Source organism: Rhincodon typus, chromosome 22 (genome assembly GCF_021869965.1).
Source record: "Rhincodon typus isolate 14 chromosome 22, sRhiTyp1.1, whole genome shotgun sequence".
Classification (NCBI taxonomy): Eukaryota; Metazoa; Chordata; class Chondrichthyes; order Orectolobiformes; family Rhincodontidae; genus Rhincodon; species Rhincodon typus.
Window position 1 is genome coordinate 30,863,482 of NC_063353.1, and position 22,977 is coordinate 30,886,458.

The window sequence follows — 22,977 nt, forward strand, 5'->3', positions numbered from 1 at the left end:
GGAGCGAGTACAGGCCGAGTCCCGTGGCGGAGCGAGTACAGGCCGAGCCCTGGGGCGGCAGCAGAGCGAGTCCTGGATGAAAGCAGGCTCGTGGAGACAGCATGGCCTCAAGCTCTGGAGCTTGCAGGCACAGACTGGAACTTAAGTACTTACGGTTACTTCTTATCATTCTGGACATTTTCATGCTAATCTATTTTTTTCACACTGTAACAACATTTTTGTTACTGTAAGATTTGTACCTATGTAACTGTACCTAAGACGGCACCATTAATGGTAGCCATTGTAATAACTTTTCACAGTACACCTGTACTAGCGTTCATATGACAATAAAAGAATATTCTGTTCTATTCATCAGATCCTTAAAAGTTCACAAGCCTGATTCATTAACTCTGTTTCTTTCTCCAAATGTTACCTGACTTGCTGAATATTGGGGTCAGAAATTAGGGAGTTGTTAGGGAATAGACAGGAATGTAGAGTTAAGGGCACCGTCGGATCAGCCAAATGCCTACTCCTGCTCCTAATTTGTTTGCATGAGTGCTTAAAGCAATTTTTGTTTTATTTCAGTTTCCATCATCTGTAGTATTTTGCTTTTGCATTCAGGTAGAATTTAAGTGGAGACATACAGAACAGAAATAGACCACAGTTCAACTCGCTGCTGCCGACCAGAGGTCCCAATCTGGTCTAGTACCATTTGCCAGCATATGGCCCATATCCCTCCAAACTCTTTCTATTCACAAAACCATCCAGATGCCTTTTAAATGTTGTAACTGTACCATCCTCCACCACTTACTCTGGCAGCTAGTTCCATACGCGTACCACCTTTGTGAGAAAACATTATTCCTCTGGTCCTTTTTAAATTTTCCTCTCTCACCTTAAATATATACCCTCTAGTTTTGGACTCATCCACTCTAGGGAAAATGCCGTGGCTATTCACCCTATCCATACCCCTCATGATTTTATAAACATCTGTAAGGTCACCCCTCAGCTTCCTATGCTCTAGGGAAAAACACCGCAGCCTATTCAGCCTCTCCCTGAAACTGAAACCCTCCAGTCCCAGCAACATCCTTCTAAGTTTTTTTTATGCATGCTTTCAAGTTTAAGAACATCTTTCCTATAGAAGGACACCCAGAATTGAATGCAGTATTCTAAAAGCAGCCTCACCAATGTCCTTTACAGCCTTGACATGACATCCCAACTCCTATACTCAACACTGACCAATTAAGCCAAGCATTCCAAACACCGCCACCACCAGCCCATCTGCCTGTGCCTCCACTTCCAAGGAACTATGCACCCACACCCCAACATTTTTTTGTTCGACAACACTTCCAAGGGCCCTACCATTAACTGTACAAGTCCTGCCTTGGTTTGCCATACCAAAATGCAACACCTCACATTTATCTAAATTACACTCCTTTTGCCACTCCTTGGCCAATTGGCCTATCTGATCAAGGTCCTATTGTACTCTGAGATAATCTTTACATTCCACTACAGCACCTATTTTAGCGTCATCTGCAAACTTACTGACCATAACTCCTACATTCACATCCAAATCACTTATATAAATTATATAAATTTGTATTAAATCGTTTATAAATGATTCAACAGATTTTATTTGCCTGACACTAACTCGCTTAGCTCATAAGTACTTTGCTTTATTTGAAACTTTGCTTGCAAGTATAGTCTTACCAGAATCACAGAACTGTTACAGCACAGGAGGTCGTCATTCAGCCCATCGTGCCTGCAACGGTTCTATTACCAAGTGCCAATTTCCTGTCATTGTCCATATCTCCCCACATCATTTCTATCCAAATGAACATCCAATGTACTCTTAAATGCCTCAATTGAGCCTGTCACCACCACACTTCCAGGTAGTGCTTTCCACATATTAACTACTTTCTGGGTGAAAAAGTTTTTCCACACATCACCTTTACTTCATTTGCACATCACTTTAAATCTATTCTCTCTCATTCTTTTTTCTTTTCCAAGCAGTTACATCTTCTATCAACTCTGCTCACCTTACTCATGAGTTTGAAAGCCACTATCAAATGTCCTCTCAGACACCTTCTCTCTAAGGAGAATAGTTCCAACCTCTTCAATCTATCCTCATAGCTGAAGTTTCTCATTCCCTGAATATGCAATCACGTCTGCACTCTCTCCAATATATTCACATCTTTCCTGTAATATGGCACCCACAACTGTACATAGTATTCCAGTTGACATCTAACAACTGCCTTGTATAAGTTCAACATCACTACCTTTGTATTGTACTCCATGCCCCTATTAATAAAGGCAAGAACATCATACGTCTAATGAACTGCTCTCTACATCTGTCCTACAACCTTCAACGAAACTGTGCGCATGTACACCCAGGTCTTTCTGCTCCTGCATCCCATTTAGAATCCCATCCCTTACTGTACATTGACTTTCAATGTTCCTCTGACCAGAATATCACCTCACACTTCTCTGAAATGAACCTCATCCGCCACCTTTTCGCCCACTCCACTAACTTGTCAATGTCCTTTCGACATTCCACTGTCCTCCTCAGTTTACAATTCCTCCAAGTTTCATTTCATCTGCAAACTTCAAAATTGCCCCTGCATATCAAGATCCAGACTACTAATACACATCAGGAAAATCAAGGATCCCAATACCAATCTCAAGGGAACTCCACTACAGATCTTCCTCCACCCTGAAAAACATTCCTTGTCCATTTCACTGTTCCTTATCACTCAGCCAATTTTTATTCATGCTACTACTGTTCATTATACCATGATCCATAACTTTCCTCAAATCCAGATATACTACATCAACAGCGTTATTCTCATTGACTATTACCTCTTCAAAAATCTCATTAGTTGAATACAATTTCCCCTTTAGAAATCTGCGCTGACTCGTCATAATCAACACGCCTTTTTCCATGTGACTACTAATTCTATCCTGAATAAACGTTTCCCCAACTACTATGTAGTTGAAAAAACAATCCATGCAACCTTTCTTGAACAAGGCCATAATGTCTGCAATTCTCCAGTCTTCTGCCATCTGCCCATTGGAGGAGCCTCAGCTCTTAACCTTGTTCAACAGGTATGCGGTACCTGCTCCTTGTGGGAATGAGGAAAAGGACTGTAGGGAGGATGGGCAAACAGACCATGGATACCATTCAAGTGGGAGGAACAAAAAGAAAAGTGGTAATGATAGAGGATTTAATAATTAGGGGTACACATAGCATCATTTGTAACCAGTACTGAAAGTCCCACATGGCATGTTGTTAACCTGGTGCCAAGGTAAGGGACATCTTGAACCAGCCTAAAAGGATAGTGGAGAGAGAGGAGAGGGATCCATTTGCTGAGGGTCATATTGGGACCAACAACATAGGTGAGAATAGGCAACAGGTCATGTTTGGGGAATTTCAGAAATTAGGAACAAATTTAAAGAACAGAACATCAAGATTTATGATCTCTGGATTATTACCTGAGCCATGTGCAAACTGGCATATAGGTAAGAAATTTAGGGACGTAAACATGTGGTCAAAGGAGTGGTGCAGAAGAGAGGTGTTACTTTTCACGGGACACTGGCATCAATATTGGGACAGGAAGGAACTGTTGGGACAGGGCTCCACCTGAACTGACCGAGGACAAATGTCCTTGTGGAAAGGCTAAATAGGATGGTCGCAAGGACTTTAAGCTTGCAAAGTGGGGGTAGAGGGAATGCTTGGGGAAGTCAATCCATTTTAAAAAACAAGTAACATGAAAGAGTAAAGAAACTGTCAGGAATCCTATTTCAGATACAGCAGGTAATGGCAAAACTATAAGACGTTTATTGATTAAATTGGAAGAGAAAAATAATGAACAGGTGAATAAAGCATCAGTGCTGAAGAACAGGTTACAGTGTACGATCCAAATAACAGCCTATATATGAATGCATGGAGTGTAAGGAATAAATTAAATGAGCTGCAGACAAAAATTCAGACAGAAGATTATGATATTGTAGCCATTTCTGAAATATGGTTGGAGGTTGGTTGGGATTGGTAACTCAATATACCAGGTTATAAGGTTTACAGTACAGACAGGAAAAATGGCAGAGAGGTGGATTAGCTGTACTAATTTGAAACAAAATTACTTCAATGGTGAGAGAGGATGTAATGAGAGGAAAGCATTCGGTGGAAATGGTATGGGTGGAACCGAGGAACAGTAAAGGATCAAAAACTGTAATAGGTGTTGTGTACAGACCCCCTGGTATCAGCTCTGAAGTGCTGGATTGTATGAATGTAGAAATTAGACAAGTGTGTCGCAAAGGCAGAGTATTATTAATGGGGGATATTAATTTTAACATAGATTGGGAAAGGCAAACAAGCATCTATCAGAAAGACAGTCAATTTCTGGAGTGTGTCCAGGCTAGTTTCTTACAATACATCCTAGGTTGAAAAAGGAAACAAACACTAATGGCTTTAGTAGCAAGTAATGAGTTGGATTTAGTTAGTTACCTAAACATGCATGAACAGGTATCAAATAGTGATCATACTATGATGGAGATCAATCTAGTGTTTCAAAATGAAAAGCATGAATCAGCTAGTAGAGCTTCAGATTTATGCAAGGCCAACTTTAACAAGATGAGACAGTAAACTGGGAAAATCTGCTAATGGGTAAAGCAACTGAAGAACAGTGGAGGATGTTTAAAGAAACATTTAACGCAATACAAAACCAGTTTATACCCGAGAGGGAAAAGCTCCACTTCATAGAAAAATAGCCATGGACAAATGAAGAGATAACCGACAGCATAAAACTAAACAAAAAGGCTTAGAAAAATGCAAATATACAACACAGATCCTGCTAAATGGGAAAGATACAAAGACCAAAGGGTCATAAAGTAGTTTATAAGAGCTAATGAAAGGGATTATGCCAGGGACATGAAAATCAACAAGAAATTTTCTAGTTACAGAAAGGGAAAGTGCACAGTGAGGAGCAATGCTGGCCCACTAAAGACTGAAGGTGGCGATATTGTCAATGGCTATGAGAAATGGCAGACGTTGAATAATTAAAATAAAACAAAAAACTGTGGATGCCGCAGATCTGAAACAAAAACAAAAACAAAAATTGCTGGAGAAATTCAGGTCTGGCAGAATTTGTGGGGGGGAGAAAAGCAGAGTTAACATCTCAAGTCCAATGGAGACACCTGTCTTGAGATGTTAATTCTGCCTTGTTCCCACAGATACTGCCAGACCTGCTGAGTTTCAGCAGCAACCTCTGTTGATGCTGAATAATTACTTTGCCTCAGTATTTGCAGCAGAAAAGGAGGATAGCTTGCTGGAAGCCCCAAGGAAATGAGAAGTAGATTGGGAACATGAACTGAATAAAGTTAACCTAAGTAAAACATCGGTAATGAGGAAATTAATGAAATTAAAGAACGATAAATCCCTGGGACCTGACAGTTTCCAGAGGGTATTAAAGGAAGTAAGGGCAAACATTGTAGACAACTTACCTATTAACATTCAGAGATTCCTCAGACACAGGAGTTGTCCCTTTGGAATCGAATTACATGTCACTCCGCTTTTTAAGAAGTGCGAAAGAGGAAAATCAGGGAATTACAGACCCATTAGCCTAACATCTGTAGTGGCGCAATTGTTGGAGTCAATAATCAAGGATAGGATAACTTAAATTTTCAGTTAATCTGGGAAAGTCAGCATGGGTTCATGACAGGTAGGTCATGCCTGACAAACCTCATTGACTTTTTTGAAGCGACGGTTAAGGTAATGGACATGGGAATGTCTATGACTTATTTATTAAATGTCTTCTGAAAGTACATATAAAGTCCCATGTAACATACTGTTAACTAAGACAGAAGCCCACAGAATCAAGGGCAAATTACTGCCATGGCTGGGAAACTGATTGAGTGGTAAACCACAGAAACTGGGGATAATGAATAGGCACTCAGATTGGGTGGGTGAGTGGGTGGGTGGGTGAGAGAGACAGGGAGAGAGCTCGCGAGCGAGCAAACATACGAATAAATTAGCTTTATTGTCAAATTGGCAGGATGTGACCAGTGGCATAACACCTGGATCTGTATTAGGGCCTCAATTATTCACATTGTTTATTAACAACTTGGTAAATGGCATGGAACATCATATATCCAAATATGTTGATGACACAAGATTAGGCTGCATTGTAGACAATGTAGATGATAGCATAAAATTACAAAGGGATATTGATAGACTGAGCGAATGGGCAAAATCATGGCAGATGGAGTTCAATGTAAGCAGTGTGAGGTTATGCATTTTGGACAGAGAAAGGATAGAGCAGTGTACTTTCCAGATAGTATGAAGTTAAATACAGTGGATGCCCAAACAGACTTGGGGGTTCAGGTGCATAGATCTCAAAAATGACAACCGACAGATGCAGAAAATATTGAAGAAAGCTAATGAAATCTTGGTCTTTATACCTGGAGAACTGAAGGACAAAGGGGCAGAAGTTACGGTGCAGTTATACAAAACCCTGGTTAGACCTCACTCAGAGTACTGCGAGCAGATCTGAGCACCACACCTTAGGAAGGATATACTAGCCCTGGAGGGAGTACAAAATAGGTTTACAAGACTGATACCTGGACTTCAGGGATTATGTTATGAAGTAAGATTATATAAATTAGGCTTGTCTCCCCTAGAATTAAGAAAGTTAAGGGGTAATCTGATCGAAGCCTTCAAGATATTAACAGGAAATGACAGGGTAGGTAACAATAAACTATTTCACTGTTTGAGGACTCTCAAACTAGGGGGACCTTGTCTGAGTATTAGGACCAGACTGATCAGGAGAGATGTTAGGTAGCACTTCTATACACAAAGGGTGGTAGATTTTTAGAAATGATTTCCACAAACAGCAGTGGTGCTGGATCAGTTGTTAACTTTAAATCGGAGATAGACAAATTGCTTAACTAAAAAGGTATTACAGGATATGGGCCAAAGGCAAATATATGGGTTTAGGCCACAGATCAGCCATGATGTTGTTGAACAATGGAACAGACTGGAGGAGCTGAATGGTCTACATTTGTTCCTATGATCCACAGTCCAGAGTGAACTGAAAGATCATAGCCAGTGCCCCCACAATTTCTACACTCACTTGCTCCCAAAGTCTTTGGATGCATCTCTTCCAGTCCCATTGCCTTGTTAATTTTAAGGGCCAACAATCCATACAAGACTTTTTCGCGTTAATTTTGAACCCTTCTAGTGACAAGAGCTTCTTTCTCTGTTACCACAGTCCAGGCAGTAACCTACTGTTTTGTAAAGATGGATGCAAAGTATTTCTTTAACACCTCAGCCATGCCGCTCTGCCTCCATGTGTCAATCCCCTTTTTGGTCTTTGATTGCCCTATTCCTCCTTTAACCACTCTTTTGCTATTTATATGCCTAACAAAGACTTCTAAAATTCCCTTTATTTTACCTGCTACTTTTTTTTCTCAATGTCCTTCTTTGCTTCTTTTATTTGTCTTTTCACCTCGCCCGAACCTTCAGCATTCCTGTTAATTCTCATTTGTATTTTATGCCTTACACCTAGCTGAAGCACACATTTTCCTTCTAATGTTAATTTCTACCTCCTCCTCATGCAGGGAGCTCTGATCTGCCCCATGGCCTTCACTAGGTTTGTCCTATCTTCCCCATTTGAGGCAATAGAGTTCAACAGTACCCAAAACATTTGGTCTTTGAAGGTAGCCCATTCTTCAGTTACTGTTTTTCTCACCAATCTCTTGTTCCAATCAATCCTACTAGCTCTTTTTCTGCATCATTCAAATCCACTTTCTGCCAACAGTTCTTTCTTAATCTGGATTAGAATTAGATTTTACTGTCACATGTACTCAAGCAAAGTAGTACATTAGCACAGTGAAAGATGTACAATGTTGCCATTCCTGGGACCATCTTGGGTACAAAGGTACCTAGGTACAAAATCTTAGGCACAAAGTAGAAAACTAAAGAAACAAAATTAAACGTTAAACATTGAAGTCCTTCTCAGCACTAAGTAGAAAAGTAAAGAAATAAAGTTAAACAGTCTTTAATAAGTGCTTAGCCATGCTGGGCTTGCACTCCCTGTAAGAGCTCAATCTCCTCCACTTTGGCTTGCTCTCTAGGAGACTTTGGGCTGCCTGTGGCTGATGCTTACGCAGATGCTGGGGACCTCCCTTACCTCCGTGCTGAGTTTGCTCCTCCTGCACTGGGCTCGATCTCCAACCACTAAAGTCCTGATCCAGGCCCCCAGCCACTGCCATGCACTGGACTGCAACGAGCCATGAGGCCACCAACTTCCAAAGTCCCCACTCCGGGGTCTCACTCTCCTGCTCTTACCCGATTATCCTATAGTTGATCATTTGCCTTTTCAAATATTTCATCTAAATCTCATTTTTAAACTGTAATTGTTCCTTAGGACTGCCAGCGCCAATACGATGGGTCGAATAGCCTTCTTCTACCACGTACCCATTTTATGAACCTGTTTTCATAACCCCCAACAGCAGCCTATTCCATATCATAACTTCCCTCATGAGGACTTTGGTTCATAGAACAGATAGAATCCCTACAGTGTGGAAGCAGGCCATTTGGTCCATCAAATCCACACTAACAATCTGAAGAGCATCCCACCCAAACCCATCCCCCTGTAACCCTGCCATGGCCAATCCACCATGGCGCATCCCTGGACACTATGGGCAATTTAGCACGGCCAATCCACCTAACCCACACGTCCTTGGACAGTGGGAGGAAACCAGAGCGCCCACACAGACACAGGGAGAATGTGCAAACTCCACACAGACAGCCACCCCAGGGTGGAATCGAACCTGGGTCCTTGACACTGTGAGGCAGCAGCGCTAACCACCAAGTCACTGTGCCGCCCCTTTTGACAATTGGCTTTAAATCTGAAATCAGAGGTGCCCTCCAAAATACCGACCCTTCAGGTGGTGGAGCAAGTTCTCACACTTGGCCCTGCCAAAACTCACAATATCCACAGATATGCTACATGACAATCAGAATTACAATGTCTTAACACAACTGGAGCAAATGCCCAATCATTTCCACAGGTTCTGTGCAACAATATTCCACATTACAGCATCCATCAGCAGTCTGATCCGGTTAAACATTTCTTACCATGGAAAGTGTTGTTTGAGTTTGGAGCAGGTGAGGTTCTGGCAGGACTGAAATGTGGATACACTCTGGAATCACAACTGTGCCACCATCCAGATCAGCTACAATCACATCCAACTATGGGGGGGGGGGAAAGGAAAAAATTAAAAAAAATCAACAAAATCTCTTCACCAGCTTCCTCTTCTCTATACACACAAACATATGCCTATTCCTCAATTCTCACACCACAGTCCCATTTATCACTCCACCTTCAATAACATTCACCTCAACACACATATTTGCATTTCCCCAGGCACCCACATGTTCCTCCATGTACTTTCTCTATTTTCCTTTACCCATGTCTTACTCACTTCATTATTCTCTCCCAATACCAAAATTTCTCTCGATTGCACGTCAGTATATTAAAATACACGAGTAGCACAACTGAAAATAATATTCACTAAATATAAACAGCAAACAAATATTTCAGAGAGTGGTAGAACTCTCAGCTGACAGGTTATGACTAAACAGATGGCATTATAAACTGCACTCACCAGGTCCTGCATATCTGCTCGGAAGGAGGAGTGGATTCCAATGATGAAAGGCGTGGGACTGCTCAGCACTTCAAGAAGTTGTGCCGGTAAAATTGGGATATATGTAAAACTATCAGAACACAAGGCAAAGGTTTGTTCATGACAATCCCAGAAGAAACAAACATTCCCACAAACCACCTCCACAACCAAGACCATAATTCTAGTCAGCTTCACACTTCCAGTGTACTCCACCCTCCACAACATTCCATTCCCCCCTCCCCCAAACCCCAAAGGATTATTTCCTTTCACCACCTCCCTCAGCAAAACTGAAGCTTTTGAACTTTCTGGTGCTTAACACAGCATCCAAGAGGTGCTTGCAAAGCTTCAGGCACTATACAATATCCACATGACTGTAAACTCAATTCTATCTGCTCAGACAGTTCAGTTATATCACAAATACCCACTAAAACTTCAATATACTAGTTTTTTCTGAATTACACCAGGGTATCTGCGTCCTGAATACAACTACACTGGTCTTCCCCTAGTTACCTATATTTTAGGGGGAACATGAGAGCAAGAAGAGCTCGACAGGCCTCCGTCAGTCTCTGGTAACTGGAAGACAGGAACAGAATCTTGTGTTCGGTTAGGGCAGCACAGAAAAGCTCCAGTACGTTATTAATACCTAGTAAAAGCAAACAAAGAATAGAGGAACCAAATTCCAAGGTTGGAAAGTGTGTAAAGACAATTACTATATGTTAAAATATATTTACTCTAAACACAGGTTCAATGGATTAGATCTGTTAGAATATACATTGCTGTGGATATAGAGTACGTATCTGATTTTGTAAGAAAGATCCTACTTTGAACTTTGAGTATCTGATTGCAACAGCTATATATCAATAATGTAGAGCAGTCTCAGGTTGCCAAAGTTACTGCACCTACTATATGAACTGTAAAGGCAGAACAGGACTATTCTATAAGTTTACTACAAAGCAACATCAAATATGCAGTGCCATCCTAATTCAGCAGCATCTATAATGTTCAAGTCTAACCATTATCTTGTCTTCAGAACAAATCAAGCAAACACAAATCAAGATATGGCAACCTGAAAAATCAATATTTTTTCAAATTCAGACACCCTAACCATCAAACTTCCAATTCAGCAAAAATAAAAGCAGCAAATTACATTTGCTCAAACAAGAAGCAGCAATATGAGCTCAATTTGAACAATAAACCCAAAATGAGTGAGACATCTTTGCCCCAATAAATCTAAAGAAACATTTCCCAACACACGGTCATTAACATGTGGGCAAGCTGACAGCACTGCAAGGAGTAGACAGAGCAAATATTAAAGGGGCAGTGGCAGTTTGGATCCAAATTTGGTAAAAACAGTAAATAAACATAGTAGTAAACAACTGCTTTCACCACATCACAGACTAGATGCAGCATCTGGGGTGAAAGGGATCAAAGGTTATGGGGAGAAAGCAAGATTAGGCTTTTGAGTTGGACCATCAGCCACGATTGTGAAGAAAGGCGGAGCAGGCTCGAAGGGCCGAATGGCGGCCTCCTGCTCCTATCTTCTGTTTCCTATGTTATGTCTCTAACTTCTTCCCTTTACAATTCAAGTAATTAACCTGGAAAGTCAACTTACTTCCTCACCAGAGGGTCTGCCTGGCCTAAGAGTTTCCAGCACCCTGATTTATTTCAGATTTCCAGGATCAACAAAATTTTGTTTTTGTTGGTGGTTATGCCGAATGGCTGCTTTTTGGACTGGCAGTAAGTATGCGGCGGTGTCCCCCGGGCATTGATATGAAGACATTTTTTGATATACTAGTGACCTGAATTTGAACGTAGTTAACACGAACAATGGAGCTAACATGAAAGGTGCAAATGTGATAAATAGTAATTGCCTGGCATGACTGGAAAAGTTAGGCTTGTTCTACTAAGACCAGAGGAATTTGAAAATATTTGGAGGAGATATTCAAATATTTAGAGGTTTTGAGAAAAGAAAGAGAGAGAAAATGTTTCCAATGGAAGAACTTAAAGGGCATTAGTAAAATGCAGTCATTTAGAATGCGACAACAGAGTGTGAAGCTGGAGGAACACAGCAGGCCAAGCAGGATTAGAAGAGCAGGAAGGTTGACGTTTCAGGTCAGGACCCTTCTTCACTTTCTGAAGAAGGGTCCTGACCTGAAACATCAACTTTCCTGCTCTTCTGGCGCTGCCTGGCCTGCTGTGTCCCTCCAGCTCCACACCGTGATATCTCTGACTCCAGCATCTGCAGTTCTTGCTGTCTCCAAGTAATTTAGAATGCATTGCCTTAAAGAGTGGAGGAGTGGATTCTATAATTACTTGCAAAACAAAACGGGATAAAGAAAATTCTAGACTTTTTGAAGGAACAGGGAAAGGGACTAATAGGGTGGATCATTTAAAGAACAAGCATAGACAGAAAGATCTGAATGATCCTTTATATGCTATATTAGATAGCCACAGACTACAGAAACAGACAACATAGGCCAAATGAAATTAAGTGCATGGTAGTGAAGGGATGCATTTTGGAATGAAGAATGTAAAAAGACAATATAAACTACAGGATTAAAGTGATGGGTAGTCAGTGAGTGATGCTCTTGCCCAGGCCTTTCCATCATCCAAAAGATACAAACCAGGATTATGATGGAACACTCCACACTTGTCTGAATGAACGCAGCTCCAACATTTTAGTTCTAAAAAGTACAGGATAAAACATCAACAACACCTCATCTTCCAACCTAATTATCCATTTCCTCCATAAATATCAGGGCAGAGGCTCTACAGAGTAAAAGTGGTGATAGAAAGGAGAGACCAAGGAAGACGGGTGAAATATAGGGGCCGTAGGAGAGAAAGAAGCTACAATGGGAGAAGTGGATGCCTTCAGGGGTTTTGAGCTCTATTCCCAGACAAAGGCCCCCTTGGTTGAGGGGAAAAAAAACAGGGCCTCCAGTAAAGTGGCTGAGAGAGTAACTGAGCCGTTTCAATCCTGTGCTGTTTGTGATCTGAGCAGTCTACACTAGTGACCTGATACAGTCATGTCAAAATGATCCGAAGGGGTGTGATATGATTAAAACAAGGGGTAGTGCAACCAAAGCTGTAGAAAACACTCTTTTACCCATTTATTTGAAGCAAGTTGTGGAAATGAAGACAAAAGTATTGTGGATGCTGGAAATCCGAAATAAAAACAGAAAATATTGGAAATGCTCAACAGACCTGGCAATGTCTGTGGAGAGAGAAACTGAGATCATTCATCAGGCTGAAGGTTTGACAGAGGATTACCAATCTAAAACACTGACTTAGTTTCTTTCACCACAGCTGCTGCCTAACTTGAATATTTCCAGCAGTTTCTTTTCACATTATAGAAATGAATTAACAACATGTTGCAGGCAGTTGGAGTCAGCATCAATGGAATTTGAGCATATTAAAGACCCAGACAGCAGCATGATCCTATTCAGCAGCCAGACTGATACAGCGTAATGATACACACAGAATTCAGATACGTACCAAGCTGCTTGAGTAACAAGGCAACACTGCAACCACTGACAGGTAGAGCATCACTGACAGGGGTCTGTATCACCTGACGATCTCCCGCACCCAGTGAGATGGTTCTCTGAGAAGGTAAACAAGCAGGAATTGTAAGAAAATATTTGATCAACACTCTCGAGCTGGTTTGATTCAACTAGGTGCAACAACAGAGAAAACTTTCCTCTTCAAATGAGGACAGAACATCAAATTTAACAGTTAGACAAACCATAAGAAAGAGGAATAGGACTATATTATTCAGCCCTTCAAGCCTGTTCTGTCATTCAAGAAGATCACAGTTGATCTGACATTCCTCACAATCACGTTCCTTTCTTTTTCCCATAATCCTGGATTCTCCTACGGATCAATAATTTATTATCTCACCTGTTATTATAGGCATGGGGGGTGTGCAGAGAAAGAAGGGGACATTCTGCTTTTCAAACCAGTTTCAGCAGTAAATAAGCTAATTGATGATCTAGTTGACTTTAGTTGCCCTCTTTATTCTGGGAAATACAATTGTTTCCACAATTGCTCCTTTTAATCTAACTCTAATGGTCCTGATAAAATTATGGTGAATCTGCAATGGATTCTTTCCTAGGCCGAAATATCCTTTCAAAGCAAGTGTCCAGAAATGCAAAAACAGTACTTCAGACGCGGCCTCAGCGAGTTTTTTTTTTTAAAATAGCTGCAGCAAAACTTCCTTCCATTTTTAATTTAGTCTTTGAGTTACAAAGGCTAACCTATCCTTCCTGATTATTTTTGTAGCTAATTATGGCATTTTAGTTAACTGTGCATTTGGGCATGCAAGTAAAATTGAAAATTATCAAATTAAATGGACAGTGGTAGCATAGTTATGAAATTGGCTAAGGGATGAAAAGTAGATCGTAGTGGCGGAGAATTGTTCTCAGACTGGAAGCAAGTATACACTGGTAGTTCCCATAGCGGGTATTGCGATTGTGATATACATTTATGACCAGGACCACACAGGGTAATGTTTTCAATACTTGCAAATGATATACAAAGCAGGAGAAAGTAACACATTTCTGGAATATTTAAGATTGGCAAAATGGATATATGGCAGATGAAATTTAATACAGAAATGTGGGCTGTCATGTATTTAAAAGGAAGAATATAAACTAAATGGCACAATTTCAAAAGGGAATGAAGAAGCAGAGAAATGTGTGGATGATGGCTTATTGTAATACTAACTTCATCATGTCTCTACTTTGCCCATCACCCAGCAAGCTCCTCAACCTTGACTGTGTGTCCAGCTCTTTTTAAAATACGTTATGATATCAACTTCTACCGTCTTTTCAAGCAGAAAATTTCAGATCTCAATTTGCAGTGAAATTCTTTTGCTATATCCACCCCATAGATCTTTTGTTAATAACGTTAATTTCAAACTATGATCTCTGGGTATCAACCCATTCATGAAAGGGAACAAATTTTCTCCGTACATTTTGTCAAAATGTCTTATAATCTTGAAAATGCTTAGTCGTCTCAACTTGTTCCGTTACGGCAGCATCTAATATGTTTGTAACCTCTCTTTATTACTGATTCTCTCATTCTTAGTCCAGTAACATTCTAGCAAACCGCCTCTGTGTCCTAAGGTCTCTGCATTTCCCTGGAGTACAGTGCCCAGAATTGCCCACAACACTCCATTTGTCTTTCAATTGTTCATGGGATGTGGGGATTGTTGACTAGGCCAGCATTTATTGCCCACCACCAACTGCCCAGAAGGTTATTCAGCTCAATCATATTACCATGGGTTTGGAGTCACGTATCAGTCAGGCAAGAATGGCAGATTACCATCCTTAAAGGGCATTGGTGAATTACACAAGGCCCAACCAGTGAGTTGTAAACTTACAGAATCATACAGCATGGAAACAGACCCTTCGGTCCAACCAGTCCATGCCAAACATAATCCCAAACTAAACTACTCCTACCTGCCTGCTCCTGGCCCATATCCTTCCCCAGATCTTTCCTATTTGTGTATCTATCCAAATGTCTTTTAAACATTGTAATTGTACCCACATCCACCAGTTCCTCAGGAAGTTCATTCCACATGCAAACCACACTCTGTAAAAATTTGCCTCGTGACTTTTGTAAAATCTCTCTCTGCTCACCTTAAAAATGTGACCCCTAGTCTTGAAATCCCCCATCCAAGGAAAAGACAACTACCATTAACTTTATCTATGCCTCTCATTACTGTATAAACGTCAATCAGGTCGCCTCTCAACCTCAACACTCCAGCGAAAAAAATCCCAGCCTTTTTTTTTATAACTCAAACCTTCCATACCCAGCAACATCCTGGTAAACCTCTTCTGGACCCTCTCCAGCTTGATAATATCCTTCCTATATCTGGATGTCCAACTTCTGGCACTTTCTCAAAATTTCAATTGCTTTTTAGATATAACCGAACTTTTGCAAATCCATTTTGATGCTCCTTGATCAACAAAATTATTCAAACACCCAGTCATTCTGCTCTTACAGATTCCATTAATGTTCCACAACAGTTCCAATGAACAGGTTTATAACTTCCTGATAGCTCCCCCCTCGTAATCTTTTTCAATATTGGAGCTACCTTTTCAGTTTTCCAACCTGAAGAGATCATTTCAGAAGATAAAGAACTTTGTAAGCATACAGATCAAACTTGGATAGGCACATGGAGGATAGTAAAATGTAGGATATGCAGGGTAGATTGATCTTAGTAGGATAATAGGCACAACATCGTGGGCTGAAGGTCCTGTACTGTGCTGTACTGTTCTATGTTCTGCAACTCTGTCACCTTTCTTTAAAGTCCTGAAATAGTAACCATCAAATCTCAGGGATTGGTCAATTCCTTATTTCCATTTGCAATTTTACACATCTTTTTTAAAGGGCCTACATTAACCTTGGCAACACTTTATTGTCTATTATAATCACTAAACATGCAACACATTTTTCACAATTTTTTTTTGCAAAACATACCACCTTTTTGTCACCTTGTTCGTGTCTTCCTGTCTTCCAATTACCTTAAACTACACAATCTTTTCCATATTTAATTTTAGGTTTCATCTGACTGCTTTCTCTTTCTAACCTTGACTGCTCTATTTGGTAAAGAGCTCTTTCTCCCAACCGTTACATGTGTCGGTGGATTGATTGGAAGGCAGCAGTGAGTTAGAAAAGTTTTTTAAAAAAATTAGTTACAAAGAGTACAATTCCAGAGGTTATTTTGGTGTGGAAGATGGATGGGGAAGCTGCTCTTTACACAACAGAGATTAATAGGATTAATATGAAGGAAAACCTGGATAGCATGCTGGAAAAGTGCTTACAGCGATTTTTGTTTTAGTTCAGTTTCCATCATCTGCAGTTTTTTGCTTTTGTAATCAAGTGGAATGCGAAATACTCAACAGATATTATTTGGCTGAATCTAACTTGCTCAGCTCATTAGTACTTTGCCTTATTCGGAACTTTAAAACAGTGAAACTTTGCTCGTAAGTGTATTAACCTGATCGCAGAATGGCTATGGCGCATCTAATGTCACCTAATAACATTTCATGTCCTCCTAAATGCCTCAAATCACCACTACATTTCCAGACAGTGCTTTCCACACCCTATCTACTTAGCATGTGAAAAAAAGTTTTTCCCTCATATCATTTTACTTCATTTGTACATCATTTTAAATCTATGTTCTCCCATATTGTTTTTCTTTTCCAACCAGGAATATCTCTCTACCCACTCTATCCAGCCCACTCATAATTTTGAAAAACCCTATCAAATAACCTTCTCTCCAGCAGAACAGTCCCAACTTCTTCAATCTATCTTCATAACTGAAGTTTCTCCTTCTGGAACTGTTCTTGTAAATCTATCTGCGCACTCCACCAACTTGTCAATGTCCTTTTGAAGTTCCACAAAGTCCTCCTCACAGTTTACAATTCGTCCAAATTTCATGTCATCTGCAAACTTTAAAGTCATTCCCTGCGCACTAAATTCCAGATCATTAACATAAGTCATGAAAAGCAAGGGTCTGAATGCTGACCTCTAGGGACCTCAACGACAAACCTTACTCCAGCCTGGGGGATGAAAAAAAAAAGCCTTAACCATTACACTCTGTTTCCTATCATTCAGCCAATTTGCATCCGCATTGCAACTGATCCATTGTACCATGACCTGTAATTTCCCTCAAGTATGTTCTGTAGCACTATCAAACATCTTCTGGAAATCCATATATACATATGCAGCATCACAGTCTATATTCGGCACGTGTTTAAATGGAGTGCATTCCCAATGCACATCACAATTTTAGATGACCACCATACAAATATCAGTCTGACAATGAACATTTAGATTCACACAATTAAGAAAGCCTTTTAATGAGATGCAAGAGATCATGTAAGATGAAAGATTCAGCAGCCTCAAGTGGGAAGGGGAGGGAAGAACATGAAGGCATCAGTACCTTCAAGGGATCAAGAGAGTCAAAATCTTCAAACATGAAGGAGAGAGAACAACCTTAACAATGCTGTGTGTGTCTCTGTGTGTGTGCGTGTTTGCGCGCGTCTGTGCGTGAGAGAAATTACTGAACAAATTACAAGAGATTTAAGGCTGCCACCAGAACTGAGAGATTAACCATCAGGAATATTGAATACAGTGGCACCTTTCTTCTTTAGAAGCTACTTGGACACAACCTGATCAAACTACTTAAAACTTTGAATCATCTGCATTGGGTAGATGTGGAGAGGATCTTTCTACATAAGGATATCCAAAACTAGAGGATGTAAATAACAGAGGTTTGTTTTCATGTGCAAACACAGAATAGCAAAGATGATTAACTTTGATCCATTCAGAAAGATGCTAGATGAATACATGAGAGAAAATGGAGTAGAAAAATCTGTCGAAAGAATGAGATGAAGCAGCAAGACAGAAGAGGCTCATCTGGAGCATTAACATTAGCTTGGGTTGGTTGGATTAAATCATCTGTTTTTGTGCTGTTTTCTTCATAATTCTATGAAAATACTGCCTGATATCATGCAAAATAATCCCTGGGCTTCCAATTTGACACAATATTCTAAATTCTGAAATGACCATGAAATGTGACAACATTGCAGTGGTCCTTGTGATACTAGACAGCAATCAACCTTTAGGAAGTTGCTGCCTGATATTTATGGACTCAGAAATAGTGAATATTTGCATTTACAATCAGCTATGGAAGGAATGCAACAAAGGTTCTATCAGACTGATTCCTGGGATAGCAGGACTAATGTACAAAGAGAGAATGGATAGGTTAGGACTATATTCACTGAGATTTGAACAGTAAGGTGGATCTCACAGAAACCTATAAAATTCTAGCTGAACTGGACAGCATAAATGCAGGAAGAATGTTCCCAAGAACCGGGGAGTCTAGAATCCAGGAGTCATAGTCTATAGATATAGGGTAGGCCATTTAGGACTGAAATGAGGAGAAATTCCTTCACCCAGAGAGTGATGAGCCTGTGAAATTCTCTGTCACAGAAAGCGGTTAAGACCAAACATATTATAAGGGCTAAAGGGATCCAAGGATATGGAGAGAAAGCAAGTATTGAGTTGGCTGGATCAGCTGTAATATTACTGAAAGGCAGGGCAGGCACAAGCTGCTCCTACTTTCTTTGTTTCTATTTCTGACACATTATCCATAGCTCAGGGCGACCTGCCTCCATCCGGCAATGTAGATTTTTAACAAGGATAATTGAAACAGAAACAGGTTCATACTCTTGCCTTCCTCAATTTCATTAACTGTCTAGAGTAGCAACAAAGACAGATACATAGTAGATTAAAGAATAAACATCAGATTACAAGTAGAAAATATGTGGACATAACTCAAGAGCGATTAGATAATCAGCTTTGTCTTACAATAATACACGGAAGAATATTTCATATTTCTGGTGCAATACACACAGGTGGCTCGTGTCTGCCCAGTTCACATACTGTAATCACAGATCATCTTTATCCCTTTGATCGCATTTTGCTTATCTGTTTTTCTCTTGCTTCTGTCTGCTTGGTGTTTTTTCATTTTTCAATTTTCTCAGCTTCTTTTACTTTCCAATCTCTGTTCTCCCTACTAATTTAAAGGCTTTGAATTTCACTTCCCGTTCCCTATCGACACAGGGTCTCTCACACTTGCACAATTATTTTGAAGGTGCACTTGTCCCCCATCATCTGGACAGGTATTAAAGAATGTGGGAAGTGATAGAGAGAATAGGAAATAACTGGGGTTAGGGTGAGGAGGCTGTGTAGCAAAGTTCCTGCACAGATTTGAAGCAAATGACTCATTTCTGTGCAGGGATCTCTGATTTAATAAAAGCAGATGATGGAACTTCAACTCCTTAGATAAACTAGAAGTATTCAATTTTCTACTTTGAGTTTTAAACATAGGGAACTTAAGATATAAACACAGGACAGCCTCTTTGTTCAGCAGGATATGCAAAGCTTTAAAAAATCAGAGATGAAGTATCACCCTGCATTTTCTATGAAAAGGAATACAACATGCAGCCAGGCATGTTTAAAGCAGCCAGTTTGTGTGTTCTCACACCTCACAGTTACTTTTTAATACTGTTCTTAGTTGGACTATATCTTAAGTTCACTGGACTTTGCAAACAAGGTCAGAAATCACAGGTTTATTTGAAATCACAAGTTTTTGGAGTATCGCTCCTTCTTCAGGTGTTAGAGAGAGAAGTGGAATCAGACACAGAATTTGTAAGTAAATAAAAACTGTAAGTAAAAGATCAAAGGGTCACACCACTGATGAGGATGTATTAAATAAACCTAAGATGCTGCTGAAACTTTAAATCAGTTAGAAGGTTTTAATTGATTAATATGTACATGTAAATCCCCAAATTTCTTTCAAGTCACTGCCTGTGACTCAGTGTAAAGAAGAAATGACATAATAGGTCAGACAATGCATGTAAGGTGTGAGGCCTTGTTTAGAATCTGTTTGTGTTTTAGTTTGGAGTCAGACTAGTTTTATTTCTAAAGTAGGAATTTATAAAATGCCACATTGACGGAGTGTCTATAAATTGCGTGCTTTTTGAATAAAATAGAATGTATCTGCAAATATAAATTTACCCCTTAAATTTACATGTGTGCGCATGCATGTCTGTTTGTGTGTGCGTGCAAGAGGAGAATACGCACACACTCCCCCTCTCCCTCACACGCGCGCGCGCACCCACCCACCCACCCCATAAATTTGTTTTTGCAGACACATTCTGTTTTGTTCAAAAAGCACACAATTTATAGACAGTCAATGTGGCGTTTTATAAATTCCTACATTAGAAATAAAAACCAGTCTCACTGCAAACCAAAACACAAACAGATTCTAAACAAGGCCTCGCACCTCACAAGCATTGTCTGATCTAACATGTCACCTCTTCTTTCCGCTGATAAAACCTTTAGTTCTCTCAGGGGACTAACTTGAAAGAAATTTGGGGATTCACATTTACATATTAATCAATTAAGACCTTCTAACTGATCAAAGATTTAACAGCATGTTGGATTTGTTTAATACATCCTCAGTGGTGTGACCCTTTGATCTTTCACTTCTAAATTCTGTGTCTGATACCATCTCTCTCTCTAACATCTGGAGGAGTGAGGCTCTGAAAGCTTGTGTTTTCAAATAAACCTGCTGGACTATAACCTGGTGTGTGAGATTTGTCCAACCAGTCTCACTCAATTCTCTCACCAAAGGGATTTATCAATGAAAAGTGAGAGTAAAACATTGCTCTCAGACCGACCTGAGATCCTCCTGTGATAGGGATGATGCAAGTTAGCAGGTTTCCAATCACTGTCTCCAGTGGAAAATTCAGGCTATCAATGTAAATCGTGTAGATTAGTCCCAGACAATTCTGCACAAGAGAAAAAAAAGACACCCCAAGAGATTAAAGATCAAGGATCACAATACTTTCACACACCACATCATGCAGTTGCAAATAAGGGCAGTCACCATTGTCAGCTACATAATATTCGTTACTTAACCTCTTGACCTTCTCTCACTATCTCCCTGATCCCAGGCCAAGATACACATATGTAGGTACTGGAAGTGGTAACAGACATAGTCACAGGTAAAGTCCTTCAAATGGCCCAAATCACGAATGGTCACAATAGAAACAGCATTTAAGATGCAATGCCATGTCTGGATATGGAGAGTGGAGCTCGTTTCTACCCCAGTCACAGCTCATCTGTGTTGGAACCTGTTTCATCTCTAAGTTAGTCTATTCTGATGCTCTCCTGGTTGATCTCATTTTCTACCCTCCATAAACTACAAGGTCAGTTGAAACTCTACTACCTGTATCTTAACTCACAATAAGTTTGGTTGGTTCATCTGTCGTGTTTGCTGACCTGAATCTAAATGCCTAGTTGCTTTTAAATGTTTTAGGAACGCTCCCCCATCTCTCTAATTTTCACTTGCAAAGGTCCATAACTCCTGCATTCTTCCAATTCTGGCCTAAATGTGCATTCAATTTACATTACCACACTTGTAGTGGCTGTGCTTCAGTCACTCAAGTCCAATGCTCCGGAATTTCTAACCATAGTCAAATTTTCCACCTCTCTCCTCAAGGTCATCAACCTCATTTTTTTTTCAATACATCAAGCCAAGAAAATATAATCAATTACTTATGATACTTCCACGAAGGGCACTTGAATGTTTGCTAAATTTAAGGTGCACTGTCACCAATATTGTGCTTATTATAACAAGGATAACAGATTGATCTGTCGTTTGTCGCTCATCTGTTCATGACATTTTTTTCATTGATCAAAATGCCTGCCACATTTACTCCACATTATGTTTACTGCATTTAAGAACACCATATTGCCCTTGAAACAATAAAACATATCAAACGTTTCATAAACAGTATTAAAAATGCAACTTCCCTCCTATTCCACTAGGCTCTTACCCTGAATACCTCTGTGTAATCCAACTGCGAGACCAGAACCAGACTCTTTGGAGCAAATAACTGCGGAGCCTGGGCAAATTTAGAGTCATCATCATTGATACCATTAGTATGGTTCTTCTGGGGCTAAAGAAACAATTCAAGCAGAGATTAGCACAAAATACAGTAAAGCACAAAGCTTGTAAAAGGGTCTGCATATCTTACATTGAACAGGTACCTGGCAACTTGAGGGGTTTTTATAGCTTATAAAGAATAGGTAACTGACAGAAAGTTTCAAAATGGAATCTAATCCACTAATTTGAAAACAGATCTACCAGAACTTAATGAAGGAGTCTGGGGGTTTATTTACAAAATAACAGAAAACCAGAAGTGAGTTACTGGCTGGAGTCTAATCTAATGCATTTGATAAGACAGTAACAACTAAGGTATTAAGTACCCGATAAGCCTGACTGTAAAACTGGATGTGAAATTTATTCACGTGTACCAAGAAAGTCACAGGACCTGCATCTCGTCATACAGGATGGCAAGAGAAGTTGTCTGGATGTGGGAAGTCAGTAATAAAAGGAAAACTTGGGATTCTTGGCTTTGAGCCTTTCAAAGTACCCTACAGTGAAACAACTTTCAAAATTGAACAAACAATTTGCACCATCTTTGTTCACAGAGCAAGAATCATCACTTGGAACATCTGCTTCTAGATTCAAACACTCAGTCAAACCTTACAAAAACCAAAAGAACTGCGGATGCTGTAAATCAGGAACAAAAACAAAGTTGCTGGAAAAGCTCAGCAGGTCTGGCAGCATCTGTGGAGGAGAAAACAGTGTTAGCGTTTCGGGTCCGGTGACCCTTCCTCAGAACTGAGGAAGTTCCTGAGTTCTGAGGAAGGGTCACTGGACCCGAAACG

General features: G+C 40.1%; 1 protein-coding gene across 1 annotated transcript in view; it reads right to left on the minus strand.

Annotated features, from left to right (window-relative positions):
- The window catches only part of sbf1 (SET binding factor 1), a 178,119-nt gene that overhangs the window by 56,513 nt on the left and 98,629 nt on the right, over positions 1-22,977 (minus strand). The window contains exons 4-9 of the mRNA XM_048609970.1: positions 22,080-22,202; positions 20,919-21,029; positions 13,156-13,261; positions 10,171-10,303; positions 9,643-9,751; positions 9,113-9,226 (exon numbers count right to left, since the gene is read on the minus strand). Coding sequence (XP_048465927.1) covers positions 9,113-9,226; positions 9,643-9,751; positions 10,171-10,303; positions 13,156-13,261; positions 20,919-21,029; positions 22,080-22,202 — 696 coding nt within the window. The remainder of the gene's footprint in view (positions 1-9,112; positions 9,227-9,642; positions 9,752-10,170; positions 10,304-13,155; positions 13,262-20,918; positions 21,030-22,079; positions 22,203-22,977) is intronic.